This window comes from Myxine glutinosa, chromosome 13 (genome assembly GCF_964187855.1).
Source record: "Myxine glutinosa chromosome 13, kmMyxGlut1.1, whole genome shotgun sequence".
In the NCBI taxonomy this organism is placed as follows: Eukaryota; Metazoa; Chordata; class Myxini; order Myxiniformes; family Myxinidae; genus Myxine; species Myxine glutinosa.
This window is the reverse complement of record NC_136273.1, coordinates 99,343,340-99,363,034: the sequence shown is the minus strand read 5'-3', so window position 1 is coordinate 99,363,034 and position 19,695 is coordinate 99,343,340. Positions and strand designations below refer to the sequence as shown.

The following is a 19,695-nucleotide window of genomic DNA, read 5'->3' as shown; positions in this document are numbered from 1 at the left end:
GAAGATAATGAAGGATTGCGGTTTTTTATTTCATGCAAAATATCTTGCAATTGACAAAACTCAAAGATGTGATTTGCAGACAACAAAAATAATTTGTTTGTATGTTTAAAAAAATTAATTTCGCCTGAAGAAGTTATGTTGAAACATTGTTTGTCCTGTGGATAATTTCGAATGTGCTAATCAGTGGGTTTTAATGGTTATTGTCAATTGAAAGGATGAGATGTCACAATGGATGTAAATATCAGTTATCTTGAAGGAGAGATATGAAATGAAATTTATTATTGTTTCAACATGCTAATTTGTTATCACCAGGTGTTCTTTTTCCATCGGAAATATTGGAGAAAATAAAGGATCATGTTACAACCGTGCTTCCTGAGAAAGACGCCGTCACATCTCAACTGCCACCACTCTCGGCAACGGGACTCAGAATTTCGGATATCACAACCAATAGCATGAAGGTGACTTGGAAATTCATCTCCCAAGTTTTTGACAAGTTCATCATCAGCTACAAACCCAAGGATAGCACCAAAGATCCAAAGGAGGTCGAGGTGAGAGGTGAAGAAGACATGGTCGTTCTTCCACAACTGACTGAAGACACACAATATTTGGTGAAGGTTACTGGATATAAAAAAGGTATACCTTCTGTGCCTCTTGAAGCCACTGCCACGACAGGTATGATATGATGAACCGAGCTGTCATTACACTTTGAATTGTTGGTGCAAAATCATCACTGAAAATTATTTGAGATTCTTCAAATTGACTTTCCTTTTATCAGAAAGTTATCCGTATTTATTGCAATGAATGTGCTGTTTGGAACATGCTCTTATTTGATAAGCTACATAAAGATTTTCGATGTAAGGATGTCCTCACGTTCTGCTACCGTGTCTCTTTGGAATAATAAATGACATTAGTGGAATGTAAAGGAAGGCAGTTATCTATTTCTTAATTCCTTTTTTACACACTTTTATTTTACTTCATCTGAACTTTGTTTCTTTGTCCCATTTCAAATCTTTGAGCCGTTCCTTTTCTCGGTTCCATACGCCCGAGAGAGCTGAAATTTGGCCCACTGTCCTCCTTTCTGGTACATTTTCATCTATCAAATTTAATTTTGAAAAGAAATTAATTTTTTTAATGTAAAAAAATAGGTTTAAAACTTCTTCTTTTTTAAAAGTTTGTGGCCCTTAAGCATGTTTTTTCGTTTACTTGTTCCCTTACAATTGTGGACACTTCCACAAGATTCATAAACACTCAAATGCATCTCGTTTAATATTGCAGGATAAAATGAGGTTCTCCATAAAAATACATGTTTATCTTTCACAGCAACAGTTTAGTTTTCGAGATCTCAACTTTTGGCCTTTTTGGGGCAACATCCGATAATCAGGATAACCATTTACGATATGCTGGTACTGACAGTTATCACTGTAGACTACGGATTTTTATGTTAAGAAAATAGGCCTTTTATGTTTTGAAAAGCGGGATTTTTTTTTTTTTAATGTGAAAAAATCCCAAATTATTTTTTTCCCCCGTTTTATTCATTTTTTATTATTACCAAGTTTTTCAGAAATCAGTCAAAAAAAGAACAAAAAATGGTAAGCTTTTTCCTGCACAACATTAAGCACTCTGGGCTAGTAAACAGGTAAAAAATGACGTTCAGGTACCTTTATTGCAACCGCATTGTTTGATAAGTAGAGGACTAGAAGAAATTGAAAAGACCCTTTTAGGAACGGTTAAAGTAGGTGTTTGAAATCATTATCTTGGTAATGTTCTCCTTGGTGAGGTGGTGTCGGCGGTCGGTGGGGACGTTTCTGTAGACGGAGAAGGACTTTTCCACGTCGACGCTGACGATGGGGCAGTACCTCAAGAGGGGGATGTCAGCAAGCTTGACTCCAGCCGGCACACCAACCTCAGATCCGTGCTGATCTCCATCCAGGATCAAAGCCACTGTCCTCAGCACACCAATGTCGGGATTGCGCTGCAGCACCGCCTTGAACTTGGTGAGCAGGATCTCCTTACGGCAGCCTCGGATCTTTTCGAGCTCCTCCTTGGCCTGATCAAGGAGCTGGAAGGCCTTGGCCAGCTCCATGCTGGCCTCCTCCAGCTGCTTAAGGATCTTCGGGATGAACGACACGTGGGCATTTAAGAAGACCAAACTGAGCTTGATGTCCGCCTTTCCGAACAGGTCCTTGGCACTCCGGATTGTCATCGCGTCGTCATCGTTCAGCTGGTCCACAATGTCCTTGACGGCCTCGAAGTGCTCGGCGTAAAACACCGCGGCGTCGATCCACGTCCTCCACCGAGTCAGAATGGGCTCCGGGGGGAGAGAAAGATTGGGCTGCTGCTCCTTCCAAAGGACAACACGCGACGGGGCTTTGACGAACACCTTCTTCGTCGTGGCAATCAGGTCGTTGACGTCCTTGAACATTTCTCGGACTGTCTCGCAGACACTGTGGAGCGCGTGGGCAACGCAAGTCACATGCAGCAAGTCCGGGAAGAGTTCCTTCAGGGCATGGCCGGCCTTGATCATATAGGCCGCGGCGTCGCGGACGAGGACCTTGAGGCACTCCGGCTTGAAATCAGGCCAAAGATAGCGCAGCGTGTCATTGACTGCGCGCACGATCTCCCCGGAGTTGGTCTTCTCCAAAAACATGCACTGGACGAGGTGTGGACGAAAGTACCTCTCCTTGGACAAGCGTCCCGCGATGATGTTGGCCACATATCGACCTGCCGAATCGGTCGTCTCTTCGACGGACAGCCAGATGGGCTGCTGTCCGAGGTCGGCACGGATCCCCGCCAAGGCCTCGTCGTAGCACTTGTCGAGGTAGTGCTTTCGAATCCAGCTTTCATCGGGGATCTGGCGAGTGATGTGCTTCTCCAGGAACGACCGGAGGGCAGGGTTTTCCAATTTCGACCATGGGATGCCAGCGGCCAGCATGGCCTGGCACAGCTCCTGAGCCACGACATTGCACTTGTGCCTCTTTCCGCCACCAAAGTCCTCCATGGTGGCTTGCGTGACCGTCCTCTTCTTCTTCAAGGCCAAGTTGCTCTTGTGGCGGTCTCCTCGGACATGTTGGGCCAGCTCAGACTTCTGCTTCGCCCGGAAAGTCTTTTCACAAGCTCGACAGAAAGCCGTGGCACTCGACACGTACTTGAAGGTGGCCCCATCGCCGCCAGCGTTGAATTCCTTCAGCCACTTGTCACGAAGAGCAGCACTCATCTTGATAGGAGACTTCTTCACACTTTGTGAACACTCTCTCACTGTAGTACACCGCCTCACTGCTGTACACGCTGGGGACGCAACGCACGCAAGTGGACGCAACGTTTTGTTTTTGAGATCGATCGCAGTTAAAAATTTCGATCGCAGTTAAAAATTTCGAAAAATTCCCTAATTTTTTTTAGCGCTGCCAGACATTTTCGACCAAAAAGGGCATTTTATTTTATTTTTCCCGTAAAAGGGCGAAATATTTTTTTTCTCCGAAAATAGCAAAATATTTTTTTTGCGCGCAAAAAAGCCGTTTTATGTGAAAAAAAAAAGTTTTTCACATAAAAATCCGATGTGCAGTTATCAGTTTGTTTGTTTTCTTCCTGTCGACCAAGTAAGCCATCCTGTCACCCTTCATTTTTTTTTCACATCGACTTTCTTAAATTGTTGTTGCGCAACCTTTTCTTTGTTACAAATCACAATTTGTTCATGAAACTCAACATTTAATTTGAATTTGAACACACAATTCTGAAAACTTTGTTATCTGGTTTATTTTTTTTATCTTTCATATTGCTTCATGTTTTCCATCCCATTGAACTGTCGGGAAGATAATGAAGGATTGCGGTTTTTTATTTCATGCAAAATATCTTGCAATTGACAAAACTCAAAGATGTGATTTGCAGACAACAAAAATAATTTGTTTGTATGTTTAAAAAAATTAATTTCGCCTGAAGAAGTTATGTTGAAACATTGTTTGTCCTGTGGATAATTTCGAACGTGCTAATCGGTGGGTTTTAATGGTTATTGTCAATTGAAAGGATGAGATGTCACAATGGATGTAAATATCAGTTATCTTGAAGGAGAGATATGAAATGAAATTTATTATTGTTTCAACATGCTAATTTGTTATCACCAGGTGTTCTTTTTCCATCGGAAATATTGGAGAAAATAAAGGATCATGTTACAACCGTGCTTCCTGAGAAAGACGCCGTCACATCTCAACTGCCACCACTCTCGGCAACGGGACTCAGAATTTCGGATATCACAACCAATAGCATGAAGGTGACTTGGAAATTCATCTCCCAAGTTTTTGACAAGTTCATCATCAGCTACAAACCCAAGGATAGCACCAAAGATCCAAAGGAGGTCGAGGTGAGAGGTGAAGAAGACATGGTCGTTCTTCCACAACTAACTGAAGACACACAATATTTGGTGAAGGTTACTGGATATAAAAAAGGTATACCTTCTGTGCCTCTTGAAGCCACTGCCACTACAGGTATGATATGATGAACCGAGCTGTCATTACACTTTGAATTGTTGGTGCAAAATCATCACTGAAAATTATTTGAGATTCTTCAAATTGACTTTCCTTTTATCAGAAAGTTATCCGTATTTATTGCAATGAATGTGCTGTTTGGAACATGCTCTTATTTGATAAGCTACATAAAGATTTTCGATGTAAAGATGTCCTCACACTCTGCTACCGTGTCTCTTTGGAATAATAAATGACATTAGTGGAATGTAAAGGAAGGCAGTTATCGATTTCTTAATTCCTTTTTTACACCTTTTATTTTACTTCATCTGAACTTTGTTTCTTTGTCCCATTTCAAATCTTTAAGCCGTTCCTTTTCTCGGTTCCATACGCCCGAGAGAGCTGAAATTTGGCCCACTGTCCTCCTTTCTGGCACATTTTCGTCTCTCAAATTTAATTTTAAAAAGAAATTAATTTTTTTAACGTAAAAAAATAGGTTTAAAACTTCTTCTTTTTAAAACGTTTGTGGCCCTTAAGCATGTTTTTTCGTTTACTTGTTCCCTTACAATTGTGGACACTTCCACAAGATTCATAAACACTCAAATGCATCTCGTTTAATATTGCAGGATAAAATGAGGTTCTCCATAAAAATACATGTTTATCTTTCACAGCAACAGTTTAGTTTTCAAGATCTCAACTTTTGGCCTTTTTGGGGCAACATCCGATAATCAGGAAAACCATTTACGATATGCTGGTACTGACAGTTATCAGTAGACTACGGATTTTTATGTTAAGAAAATAGGCCTTTTATGTTTTGAAAAGCGGGATTTTTTTTTTTAATGTGAAAAATCCCAAAATATTTTTTTCCCCCGTTTTATTCATTTTTTATTATTACCAAGTTTTTCAGAAATCAGTCGAAAAAAGAACAAAAAATGGTAAGCTTTTTCCTGCACAACATTAAGCACTCTGGGCTAGTAAACAGGTAAAAAATGACGTTCAGGTACCTTTATTGCAACCGCATTGTTTGATAAGTAGAGGACCAGAAGAAATTGACAAGACCCTTTTAGGAACGGTTAAAGTAGGTGATTGAAATCATTATCTTGGTAATGTTCTCCTTGGTGAGGCAGTGTCGGCGGTCGGTGAGGACGTTTCTGTAGACGGAGAAGGACTTTTCCACGTCGACGCTGACGATGGGGCAGTACCTCAAGAGGGGGATGTCAGCAAGCTTGACTCCAGCCGGCACACCAACCTCAGATCCGTGCTGATCTCCATCCAGGATCAAAGCCACTGTCCTCAGCACACCAATGTCGGGATTGCGCTGCAGCACCGCCTTGAACTTGGTGAGCAGGATCTCTTTACGGCAGCCTCGGATCTTTTCGAAATCCTCCTTGGCCTGATCAAGGAGCTGGAAGGCCTTGGCCAGCTCCATGCCGGCCTCCTCCAGCTGCTTAAGGATCTTCGGGATGAACGACACATGGGCATTTAAGAAGACCAAACTGAGCTTGATGTCCGCCTTTCCGGACAGGTCCTTGGCACTCCGGATTGCCATCGCGTCGTCATCGTTCAGCTGGTCCACAATGTCCTTGACGGCCTCGAAGTGCTCGGCGTAAAACACCGCGGCGTCGATCCACGTCCCCCACCGAGTCAGAATGGGCTCCGGGGGGAGAGAAAGATTGGGCTGCTGCTCCTTCCAAAGGACAACACGCGACGGGGCTTTGACGAACACCTTCTTCGTCGTGGCAATCAGGTCGTTGACGTCCTTGAACATTTCTCGGACTGTCTCGCAGACACTGTGGAGCGCGTGGGCAACGCAAGTCACATGCAGCAAGTCCGGGAAGAGTTCCTTCAGGGCATGGCCGGCCTTGATCATATAGGCCGCGGCGTCGCTGACGAGGACCTTGAGGCACTCCGGCTTGAAATCAGGCCAAAGATAGCGCAGCGTGTCATTGACTGCGCGCACGATCTCCCCGGAGTTGGTCTTCTCCAAAAACATGCACTGGACGAGGTGGGGACGAAAGTACCTCTCCTTGGACAAGCGTCCCGCGATGATGTTGGCCACATATCGACCTGCCGAATCGGTCGTCTCGTCGACGGACAGCCAGATGGGCTGCTGTCCGAGGTCGGCACGGATCCCCGCCAAGGCCTCGTCGTAGCACTTGTCGAGGTAGTGCTTTCGAATCCAGCTTTCATCGGGGATCTGGCGAGTGATGTGCTTCTCCAGGAACGACCGGAGGGCAGGGTTTTCCAATTTCGACCATGGGATGCCAGCGGCCAGCATGGCCTGGCACAGCTCCTGAGCCACGACGTTGCACTTGTGCCTCTTTCCGCCACCAAAGTCCTCCATGGTGGCTTGCGTGACCGTCCTCTTCTTCTTCAAGGCCAAGTTGCTCTTGTGGCGGTCTCCTCGGACATGTTGGGCCAGCTCAGACTTCTGCTTCGCCCGGAAAGTCTTTTCACAAGCTCGACAGAAAGCCGTGTCACTCGACACGTACTTGAAGGTGGCCCCATCGCCACCAGCGTTGAATTCCTTCAGCCACTTGTCACGAAGAGCAGCACTCATCTTGATAGGAGACTTCTTCACACTTTGTGTACACTCTCTCACTGTAGTACACCGCCTCACTGCTGTACACGCTGGGGACGCAACGCACGCAAGTGGACGCAACGTTTTGTTTTTGAGATCGATCGCAGTTAAAAATTTCGATCGCAGTTAAAAATTTCGAAAAACTCCCTAATTTTTTTTAGCGCTGCCAGACATTTTCGACCAAAAAGGGCATTTTATTTTATTTTTCCCGAAAAAGGGCGAAATATTTTTTTTCTCCGAAAATAGCAAAAAAACATTTTGCGCGCAAAAAAGCCGTTTTATGTGAAAAAAAAAATTTTTTTTCACATAAAAATCCGATGTGCAGTTATCAGTTTGTTTGTTTTCTTCCTGTCGACCAAGTAAGCCATCCTGTCACCCTTCATTTTTTTTTCACATCGACTTTCTTAAATTGTTGCGCAACCTTTTCTTTGTTACAAATCATAATTTGTTCATGAAACTCAACATTTAATTTGAATTTGAACACACAATTCTGAAAACTTTGTTATCTGGTTTTTTTTTTTTTATCTTTCATATTGCTTCATGTTTTCCATCCCATTGAACTGTCGGGAAGATAATGAAGGATTGCGGTTTTTTATTTCATGCAAAATATCTTGCAATTGACAAAACTCAAAGATGTGATTTGCAGACAACAAAAATAATTTGTTTGTATGTTTAAAAAAATTAATTTCGCCTGAAGAAGTTATGTTGAAACATTGTTTGTCCTGTGGATAATTTCGAACGTGCCAATCAGTGGGTTTTAATGGTTATTGTCAATTGAAAGGATGAGATGTCACAATGGATGTAAATATCAGTTATCTTGAAGGAGAGATATGAAATGAAATTTATTATTGTTTCAACATGCTAATTTGTTATCACCAGGTGTTCTTTTTCCATCGGAAATATTGGAGAAAATAAAGGATCATGTTACAACCGTGCTTCCTGAGAAAGACGCCGTCACATCTCAACTGCCACCACTCTCGGCAACGGGACTCAGAATTTCGGATATCACAACCAATAGCATGAAGGTGACTTGGAAATTCATCTCCCAAGTTTTTGACAAGTTCATCATCAGCTACAAACCCAAGGATAGCACCAAAGATCCAAAGGAGGTCGAGGTGAGAGGTGAAGAAGACATGGTCGTTCTTCCACAACTAACTGAAGACACACAATATTTGGTGAAGGTTACTGGATATAAAAAAGGTATACCTTCTGTGCCTCTTGAAGCCACTGCCACTACAGGTATGATATGATGAACCGAGCTGTCATTACACTTTGAATTGTTGGTGCAAAATCATCACTGAAAATTATTTGAGATTCTTCAAATTGACTTTCCTTTTATCAGAAAGTTATCCGTATTTATTGCAATGAATGTGCTGTTTGGAACATGCTCTTATTTGATAAGCTACATAAAGATTTTCGATGTAAAGATGTCCTCACACTCTGCTACCGTGTCTCTTTGGAATAATAAATGACATTAGTGGAATGTAAAGGAAGGCAGTTATCGATTTCTTAATTACTTTTTTACACACTTTTATTTTACTTCATCTGAACTTTGTTTCTTTTTCCCATTTCAAATCTTTGAGCCGTTCCTTTTCTCGGTTCCATACGCCCGAGAGAGCTGAAATTTGCCCCACTGTCCTCCTTTCTGGTACATTTTCATCTATCAAATTTAATTTTAAAAAGAAATTAATTTTTTTAATGTAAAAAAAAATAGGTTTAAACCTTAAAAAAAAAAGATTTGTGACCCTTAAGCATGTTTTTTCATTTACTTGTTCCCTTACAATTGTGGACGCTTCCACAAGGTTCATAAACACTCAAATGCATCTCGTTTAATATTGTGGGATAAAATGAGGTTCTCCATTAAAATACATGTTAATCTTTCACAGCAACAGTTTAGTTTTCGAGATCTCAACTTTTGGCCTTTTTGGGGCAACATCCGATTATCATGATAACCATTTACGATATGCTGGTACTGACAGTTTTCAGTTTGTTTGTTTTCTTCCTGTCGACCAAGTAAGCCATCCTGTCACCCTTCATTTTTTTTCACATCGACTTTCTTAAATTGTTGTTGTGCAACCTTTTCTTTGTTACAAATCGTGATTTGTTCATGAAACTCAACATTTAATTTGAATTTGAACACACAATTCTGAAAACTTTGTTATCCGGTTTATTTTTTTTATCTTTCATATTGCTTCATGTTTTCCATCCCATTGAACTGTCGGGAAGATAATGAAGGATTGCAGTTTTTTATTTCATGCAAAATATCTTGCATTTGACAAACTCAAAGATTTGTTTTGCAGACAACTAAAATAATTTGTTTGTATGTTTTAAAAAATTAATTTCGCCTGAAGAAGTTATGTTGAAACATTGTTTGTCCTGTGGATAATTTCGAACGTGCTAATCAGTGGGTTTTAAAGGTTATTGTGAATTGAAAGGATGAGATGTCACAATGGATGTAAATATCAGTTATCTTGAAGGAGAGATATGAAATGAAATTTATTATTGTTTCAACATGCTAATTTGTTATCACCAGGTGTTCTTTTTCCATCGGAAATATTGGAGAAAATAAAGGATCATGTTACAACCGTGCTTCCTGAGAAAGACGCCGTCACATCTCAACTGCCACCACTCTCGGCAACGGGACTCAGAATTTCGGATATCACAACCAATAGCATGAAGGTGACTTGGAAATTCATCTCCCAAGTTTTTGACAAGTTCATCATCAGCTACAAACCCAAGGATAGCACCAAAGATCCAAAGGAGGTCGAGGTGAGAGGTGAAGAAGACATGGTCGTTCTTCCACAACTGACTGAAGACACACAATATTTGGTGAAGGTTACTGGATATAAAAAAGGTATACCTTCTGTGCCTCTTGAAGCCACTGCCACTACAGGTATGATATTATGAACCGAGCTGTCATTACACTTTGAATTGTTGGTGCAAAATCATCACTGAAAATTATTTGAGTTTCTTCAAATTGACTTTCCTTTTATCAGAAAGTTATCCGTATTTATTGCAATGAATGTGCTGTTTGGAACATGCTCTTATTTGATAAGCTACATAAAGATTTTCGATGTAAGGATGTCCTCACGTTCTGCTACCGTGTCTCTTTGGAATAATAAATGACATTAGTGGAATGTAAAGGAAGGCAGTTATCTATTTCTTAATTACTTTTTTACACACTTTTATTTTACTTCATCTGAACTTTGTTTCTTTGTCCCATTTCAAATCTTTGAGCTGTTCCTTTTCTCGGTTCCATACGCCCGAGAGAGCTGAAATTTGGCCCACTGTCCTCCTTTCTGGTACATTTTCATCTATCAAATTTAATTTTTAAAAGAAATTAATTTTTTTTATGTAAAAAAAATAGGTTTAAACCTTTTTTTTTTAACGTTTGTGACCCTTAAGCATGTTTTTTCGTTTACTTGTTCCCTTACAATTGTGGACACTTCCACAAGATTCATAAACGCTCAAATGCATCTCGTTTAATATTGCAGGATAAAATGAGGTTCTCCATAAAAATACATGGTTATCTTTCACAGCAACAGTTTAGTTTTCGAGATCTCAACTTTTGGCCTTTTTGGGGCAACATCCGATAATCAGGAAAACCATTTACGATATGCTGGTACTGACAGTTATCAGTAGACTACGGATTTTTATGTTAAGAAAATAGGCCTTTTATGTTTTGAAAAGCGGGATTTTTTTTTTTTAATGTGAAAAATCCCAAAATGTTTTTTTCCCCCGTTTTATTCATTTTTTATTATTACCAAGTTTTTCAGAAATCAGTCGAAAAAAGAACAAAAAATGGTAAGCTTTTTCCTGCACAACATTAAGCACTCTGGGCTAGTAAACAGGTAAAAAATGACGTTCAGGTACTTTTATTGCAACCGCATTGTTTGATAAGTAGAGGACCATAAGAAATTGACAAGACCCTTTTAGGAACGGTTAAAGTAGGTGATTGAAATCATTATCTTGGTAATGTTCTCCTTGGTGAGGCAGTGTCGGCGGTCGGTGAGGACGTTTCTGTAGACGGAGAAGGACTTTTCCACGTCGACGCTGACGATGGGGCAGTACCTCAAGAGGGGGATGTCAGCAAGCTTGACTCCAGCCGGCACACCAACCTCAGATCCGTGCTGATCTCCATCCAGGATCAAAGCCACTGTCCTCAGCACACCAATGTCGGGATTGCGCTGCAGCACCGCCTTGAACTTGGTGAGCAGGATCTCTTTACGGCAGCCTCGGATCTTTTCGAGCTCCTCCTTGGCCTGATCAAGGAGCTGGAAGGCCTTGGCCAGCTCCATGCCGGCCTCCTCCAGCTGCTTAAGGATCTTCGGGATGAACGACACGTGGGCATTTAAGAAGACCAAACTGAGCTTGATGTCCGCCTTTCCGAACAGGTCCTTGGCACTCCGGATTGCCATCGCGTCGTCATCGTTCAGCTGGTCCACAATGTCCTTGACGGCCTCGAAGAGCTCGGCGTAAAACACCGCGGCGTCGATCCACGTCCCCCACCGAGTCAGAATGGGCTCCGGGGGGAGAGAAAGATTGGGCTGCTGCTCCTTCCAAAGGACAACACGCGACGGGGCTTTGACGAACACCTTCTTCGTCGTGGCAATCAGGTCGTTGACGTCCTTGAACATTTCTCGGACTGTCTCGCAGACACTGTGGAGCGCGTGGGCAACGCAAGTCACATGCAGCAAGTCCGGGAAGAGTTCCTTCAGGGCATGGCCAGCCTTGATCATATAGGCCGCGGCGTCGCTGACGAGGACCTTGAGGCACTCCGGCTTGAAATCAGGCCAAAGATAGCGCAGCGTGTCATTGACTGCGTGCACGATCTCCCCGGAGTTGGTCTTCTCCAAAAACATGCACTGGACGAGGTGGGGACGAAAGTACCTCTCCTTGGACAAGCGTCCCGCGATGATGTTGGCCACATATCGACCTGCCGAATCGGTCGTCTCGTCGACGGACAGCCAGATGGGCTGCTGTCCGAGGTCGGCACGGATCCCCGCCAAGGCCTCGTCGTAGCACTTGTCGAGGTAGTGCTTTCGAATCCAGCTTTCATCGGGGATCTGGCGAGTGATGTGCTTCTCCAGGAACGACCGGAGGGCAGGGTTTTCCAATTTCGACCATGGGATGCCAGCGGCCAGCATGGCCTGGCACAGCTCCTGAGCCACGACGTCGCACTTGTGCCTCTTTCCGCCACCAAAGTCCTCCATGGTGGCTTGCGTGACCGTCCTCTTCTTCTTCAAGGCCAAGTTGCTCTTGTGGCGGTCTCCTCGGACATGTTGGGCCAGCTCAGACTTCTGCTTCGCCCGGAAAGTCTTTTCACAAGCTCGACAGAAAGCCGTGTCACTCGACACGTACTTGAAGGTGGCCCCATCGCCACCAGCGTTGAATTCCTTCAGCCACTTGTCACGAAGAGCAGCACTCATCTTGATAGGAGACTTCTTCACACTTTGTGTACACTCTCTCACTGTAGTACACCGCCTCACTGCTGTACACGCTGGGGACGCAACGCACGCAAGTGGACGCAACGTTTTGTTTTTGAGATCGATCGCAGTTAAAAATTTCGATCGCAGTTAAAAATTTCGAAAAATTCGCTAATTTTTTTTAGCGCTGCCAGACATTGTCGACCAAAAAGGGCATTTTATTTTATTTTTCTCGAAAAAGGGCGAAATATTTTTTTTCTCCGAAAATAGCAAAAAAACATTTTGCGCGCAAAAAAGCCGTTTTATGTGAAAAAAATATTTTTTTCACATAAAAATCCGATGTGCAGTTATCAGTTTGTTTGTTTTCTTCCTGTCGACCAAGTAAGCCATCCTGTCACCCTTCATTTTTTTTTCACATCGACTTTCTTAAATTGTTGCGCAACCTTTTCTTTGTTACAAATCACAATTTGTTCATGAAACTCAACATTTAATTTGAATTTGAACACACAATTCTGAAAACTTTGTTATCTGGTTTTTTTTTTTTTATCTTTCATATTGCTTCATGTTTTCCATCCCATTGAACTGTCGGGAAGATAATGAAGGATTGCGGTTTTTTATTTCATGCAAAATATCTTGCAATTGACAAAACTCAAAGATGTGATTTGCAGACAACAAAAATAATTTGTTTGTATGTTTAAAAAAATTAATTTCGCCTGAAGAAGTTATGTTGAAACATTGTTTGTCCTGTGGATAATTTCGAACGTGCTAATCGGTGGGTTTTAATGGTTATTGTCAATTGAAAGGATGAGATGTCACAATGGATGTAAATATCAGTTATCTTGAAGGAGAGATATGAAATGAAATTTATTATTGTTTCAACATGCTAATTTGTTATCACCAGGTGTTCTTTTTCCATCGGAAATATTGGAGAAAATAAAGGATCATGTTACAACCGTGCTTCCTGAGAAAGACGCCGTCACATCTCAACTGCCACCACTCTCGGCAACGGGACTCAGAATTTCGGATATCACAACCAATAGCATGAAGGTGACTTGGAAATTCATCTCCCAAGTTTTTGACAAGTTCATCATCAGCTACAAACCCAAGGATAGCACCAAAGATCCAAAGGAGGTCGAGGTGAGAGGTGAAGAAGACATGGTCGTTCTTCCACAACTAACTGAAGACACACAATATTTGGTGAAGGTTACTGGATATAAAAAAGGTATACCTTCTGTGCCTCTTGAAGCCACTGCCACTACAGGTATGATATGATGAACCGAGCTGTCATTACACTTTGAATTGTTGGTGCAAAATCATCACTGAAAATTATTTGAGATTCTTCAAATTGACTTTCCTTTTATCAGAAAGTTATCCGTATTTATTGCAATGAATGTGCTGTTTGGAACATGCTCTTATTTGATAAGCTACATAAAGATTTTCGATGTAAAGATGTCCTCACACTCTGCTACCGTGTCTCTTTGGAATAATAAATGACATTAGTGGAATGTAAAGGAAGGCAGTTATCGATTTCTTAATTCCTTTTTTACACCTTTTATTTTACTTCATCTGAACTTTGTTTCTTTGTCCCATTTCAAATCTTTAAGCCGTTCCTTTTCTCGGTTCCATACGCCCGAGAGAGCTGAAATTTGGCCCACTGTCCTCCTTTCTGGCACATTTTCGTCTCTCAAATTTAATTTTAAAAAGAAATTAATTTTTTTAACGTAAAAAAATAGGTTTAAAACTTCTTCTTTTTAAAACGTTTGTGGCCCTTAAGCATGTTTTTTCGTTTACTTGTTCCCTTACAATTGTGGACACTTCCACAAGATTCATAAACACTCAAATGCATCTCGTTTAATATTGCAGGATAAAATGAGGTTCTCCATAAAAATACATGTTTATCTTTCACAGCAACAGTTTAGTTTTCAAGATCTCAACTTTTGGCCTTTTTGGGGCAACATCCGATAATCAGGAAAACCATTTACGATATGCTGGTACTGACAGTTATCAGTAGACTACGGATTTTTATGTTAAGAAAATAGGCCTTTTATGTTTTGAAAAGCGGGATTTTTTTTTTTAATGTGAAAAATCCCAAAATATTTTTTTCCCCCGTTTTATTCATTTTTTATTATTACCAAGTTTTTCAGAAATCAGTCGAAAAAAGAACAAAAAATGGTAAGCTTTTTCCTGCACAACATTAAGCACTCTGGGCTAGTAAACAGGTAAAAAATGACGTTCAGGTACCTTTATTGCAACCGCATTGTTTGATAAGTAGAGGACCAGAAGAAATTGACAAGACCCTTTTAGGAACGGTTAAAGTAGGTGATTGAAATCATTATCTTGGTAATGTTCTCCTTGGTGAGGCAGTGTCGGCGGTCGGTGAGGACGTTTCTGTAGACGGAGAAGGACTTTTCCACGTCGACGCTGACGATGGGGCAGTACCTCAAGAGGGGGATGTCAGCAAGCTTGACTCCAGCCGGCACACCAACCTCAGATCCGTGCTGATCTCCATCCAGGATCAAAGCCACTGTCCTCAGCACACCAATGTCGGGATTGCGCTGCAGCACCGCCTTGAACTTGGTGAGCAGGATCTCTTTACGGCAGCCTCGGATCTTTTCGAAATCCTCCTTGGCCTGATCAAGGAGCTGGAAGGCCTTGGCCAGCTCCATGCCGGCCTCCTCCAGCTGCTTAAGGATCTTCGGGATGAACGACACATGGGCATTTAAGAAGACCAAACTGAGCTTGATGTCCGCCTTTCCGGACAGGTCCTTGGCACTCCGGATTGCCATCGCGTCGTCATCGTTCAGCTGGTCCACAATGTCCTTGACGGCCTCGAAGTGCTCGGCGTAAAACACCGCGGCGTCGATCCACGTCCCCCACCGAGTCAGAATGGGCTCCGGGGGGAGAGAAAGATTGGGCTGCTGCTCCTTCCAAAGGACAACACGCGACGGGGCTTTGACGAACACCTTCTTCGTCGTGGCAATCAGGTCGTTGACGTCCTTGAACATTTCTCGGACTGTCTCGCAGACACTGTGGAGCGCGTGGGCAACGCAAGTCACATGCAGCAAGTCCGGGAAGAGTTCCTTCAGGGCATGGCCGGCCTTGATCATATAGGCCGCGGCGTCGCTGACGAGGACCTTGAGGCACTCCGGCTTGAAATCAGGCCAAAGATAGCGCAGCGTGTCATTGACTGCGCGCACGATCTCCCCGGAGTTGGTCTTCTCCAAAAACATGCACTGGACGAGGTGGGGACGAAAGTACCTCTCCTTGGACAAGCGTCCCGCGATGATGTTGGCCACATATCGACCTGCCGAATCGGTCGTCTCGTCGACGGACAGCCAGATGGGCTGCTGTCCGAGGTCGGCACGGATCCCCGCCAAGGCCTCGTCGTAGCACTTGTCGAGGTAGTGCTTTCGAATCCAGCTTTCATCGGGGATCTGGCGAGTGATGTGCTTCTCCAGGAACGACCGGAGGGCAGGGTTTTCCAATTTCGACCATGGGATGCCAGCGGCCAGCATGGCCTGGCACAGCTCCTGAGCCACGACGTTGCACTTGTGCCTCTTTCCGCCACCAAAGTCCTCCATGGTGGCTTGCGTGACCGTCCTCTTCTTCTTCAAGGCCAAGTTGCTCTTGTGGCGGTCTCCTCGGACATGTTGGGCCAGCTCAGACTTCTGCTTCGCCCGGAAAGTCTTTTCACAAGCTCGACAGAAAGCCGTGTCACTCGACACGTACTTGAAGGTGGCCCCATCGCCACCAGCGTTGAATTCCTTCAGCCACTTGTCACGAAGAGCAGCACTCATCTTGATAGGAGACTTCTTCACACTTTGTGTACACTCTCTCACTGTAGTACACCGCCTCACTGCTGTACACGCTGGGGACGCAACGCACGCAAGTGGACGCAACGTTTTGTTTTTGAGATCGATCGCAGTTAAAAATTTCGATCGCAGTTAAAAATTTCGAAAAACTCCCTAATTTTTTTTAGCGCTGCCAGACATTTTCGACCAAAAAGGGCATTTTATTTTATTTTTCCCGAAAAAGGGCGAAATATTTTTTTTCTCCGAAAATAGCAAAAAAACATTTTGCGCGCAAAAAAGCCGTTTTATGTGAAAAAAAAAATTTTTTTTCACATAAAAATCCGATGTGCAGTTATCAGTTTGTTTGTTTTCTTCCTGTCGACCAAGTAAGCCATCCTGTCACCCTTCATTTTTTTTTCACATCGACTTTCTTAAATTGTTGCGCAACCTTTTCTTTGTTACAAATCATAATTTGTTCATGAAACTCAACATTTAATTTGAATTTGAACACACAATTCTGAAAACTTTGTTATCTGGTTTTTTTTTTTTTATCTTTCATATTGCTTCATGTTTTCCATCCCATTGAACTGTCGGGAAGATAATGAAGGATTGCGGTTTTTTATTTCATGCAAAATATCTTGCAATTGACAAAACTCAAAGATGTGATTTGCAGACAACAAAAATAATTTGTTTGTATGTTTAAAAAAATTAATTTCGCCTGAAGAAGTTATGTTGAAACATTGTTTGTCCTGTGGATAATTTCGAACGTGCCAATCAGTGGGTTTTAATGGTTATTGTCAATTGAAAGGATGAGATGTCACAATGGATGTAAATATCAGTTATCTTGAAGGAGAGATATGAAATGAAATTTATTATTGTTTCAACATGCTAATTTGTTATCACCAGGTGTTCTTTTTCCATCGGAAATATTGGAGAAAATAAAGGATCATGTTACAACCGTGCTTCCTGAGAAAGACGCCGTCACATCTCAACTGCCACCACTCTCGGCAACGGGACTCAGAATTTCGGATATCACAACCAATAGCATGAAGGTGACTTGGAAATTCATCTCCCAAGTTTTTGACAAGTTCATCATCAGCTACAAACCCAAGGATAGCACCAAAGATCCAAAGGAGGTCGAGGTGAGAGGTGAAGAAGACATGGTCGTTCTTCCACAACTAACTGAAGACACACAATATTTGGTGAAGGTTACTGGATATAAAAAAGGTATACCTTCTGTGCCTCTTGAAGCCACTGCCACTACAGGTATGATATGATGAACCGAGCTGTCATTACACTTTGAATTGTTGGTGCAAAATCATCACTGAAAATTATTTGAGATTCTTCAAATTGACTTTCCTTTTATCAGAAAGTTATCCGTATTTATTGCAATGAATGTGCTGTTTGGAACATGCTCTTATTTGATAAGCTACATAAAGATTTTCGATGTAAAGATGTCCTCACACTCTGCTACCGTGTCTCTTTGGAATAATAAATGACATTAGTGGAATGTAAAGGAAGGCAGTTATCGATTTCTTAATTACTTTTTTACACACTTTTATTTTACTTCATCTGAACTTTGTTTCTTTTTCCCATTTCAAATCTTTGAGCCGTTCCTTTTCTCGGTTCCATACGCCCGAGAGAGCTGAAATTTGCCCCACTGTCCTCCTTTCTGGTACATTTTCATCTATCAAATTTAATTTTAAAAAGAAATTAATTTTTTTAATGTAAAAAAAAATAGGTTTAAACCTTAAAAAAAAAAGATTTGTGACCCTTAAGCATGTTTTTTCATTTACTTGTTCCCTTACAATTGTGGACGCTTCCACAAGGTTCATAAACACTCAAATGCATCTCGTTTAATATTGTGGGATAAAATGAGGTTCTCCATTAAAATACATGTTAATCTTTCACAGCAACAGTTTAGTTTTCGAGATCTCAACTTTTGGCCTTTTTGGGGCAACATCCGATAATCAGGATAACCATTTACGATATGCTGGTACTGACAGTTTTCAGTTTGTTTGTTTTCTTCCTGTCGACCAAGTAAGCCATCCTGTCACCCTTCATTTTTTTTCACATCGACTTTCTTAAATTGTTGTTGTGCAACCTTTTCTTTGTTACAAATCGTGATTTGTTCATGAAACTCAACATTTAATTTGAATTTGAACACACAATTCTGAAAACTTTGTTATCCGGTTTATTTTTTTTATCTTTCATATTGCTTCATGTTTTCCATCCCATTGAACTGTCGGGAAGATAATGAAGGATTGCGGTTTTTTATTTCATGCAAAATATCTTGCATTTGACAAACTCAAAGATTTGTTTTGCAGACAACTAAAATAATTTGTTTGTATGTTTTAAAAAATTAATTTCGCCTGAAGAAGTTATGTTGAAACATTGTTTGTCCTGTGGATAATTTCGAACGTGCTAATCAGTGGGTTTTAAAGGTTATTGTGAATTGAAAGGATGAGATGTCACAATGGATGTAAATATCAGTTATCTTGAAGGAGAGATATGAAATGAAATTTATTATTGTTTCAACATGCTAATTTGTTATCACCAGGTGTTCTTTTTCCATCGGAAATATTGGAGAAAATAAAGGATCATGTTACAACCGTGCTTCCTGAGAAAGACGCCGTCACATCTCAACTGCCACCACTCTCGGCAACGGGACTCAGAATTTCGGATATCACAACCAATAGCATGAAGGTGACTTGGAAATTCATCTCCCAAGTTTTTGACAAGTTCATCATCAGCTACAAACCCAAGGATAGCACCAAAGATCCAAAGGAGGTCGAGGTGAGAGGTGAAGAAGACATGGTCGTTCTTCCACAACTGACTGAAGACACACAATATTTGGTGAAGGTTACTGGATATAAAAAAGGTATACCTTCTGTGCCTCTTGAAGCCACTGCCACTACAGGTATGATATTATGAACCGAGCTGTCATTACACTTTGAATTGTTGGTGCAAAATCATCACTGAAAATTATTTGAGTTTCTTCAAATTGACTTTCCTTTTATCAGAAAGTTATCCGTATTTATTGCAATGAATGTGCTGTTTGGAACATGCTCTTATTTGATAAGCTACATAAAGATTTTCGATGTAAGGATGTCCTCACGTTCTGCTACCGTGTCTCTTTGGAATAATAAATGACATTAGTGGAATGTAAAGGAAGGCAGTTATCTATTTCTTAATTACTTTTTTACACACTTTTATTTTACTTCATCTGAACTTTGTTTCTTTGTCCCATTTCAAATCTTTGAGCTGTTCCTTTTCTCGGTTCCATACGCCCGAGAGAGCTGAAATTTGGCCCACTGTCCTCCTTTCTGGTACATTTTCATCTATCAAATTTAATTTTTAAAAGAAATTAATTTTTTTTATGTAAAAAAAATAGGTTTAAACCTTTTTTTTTTAACGTTTGTGACCCTTAAGCATGTTTTTTCGTT

At 41.6% G+C, this 19,695-nt stretch overlaps 1 protein-coding gene across 1 annotated transcript; it reads left to right on the top strand.

Moving 5' to 3' along the window:
* The first annotated feature begins 452 nt into the window (after positions 1–452).
* On the top strand, positions 453–17,471 carry LOC137438414 (tenascin-X-like). Its single transcript, XM_078767038.1, has 10 exons — positions 453–548; positions 658–672; positions 776–854; positions 1,187–1,363; positions 4,116–4,475; positions 7,912–8,271; positions 9,566–9,925; positions 13,360–13,719; positions 17,156–17,398; positions 17,458–17,471. Exons 1-10 carry the CDS (start codon positions 453–455, stop codon positions 17,469–17,471), a joined length of 2,064 nt encoding a protein of 687 aa, XP_078623164.1.
* The last annotated feature ends 2,224 nt before the right edge of the window (positions 17,472–19,695 follow it).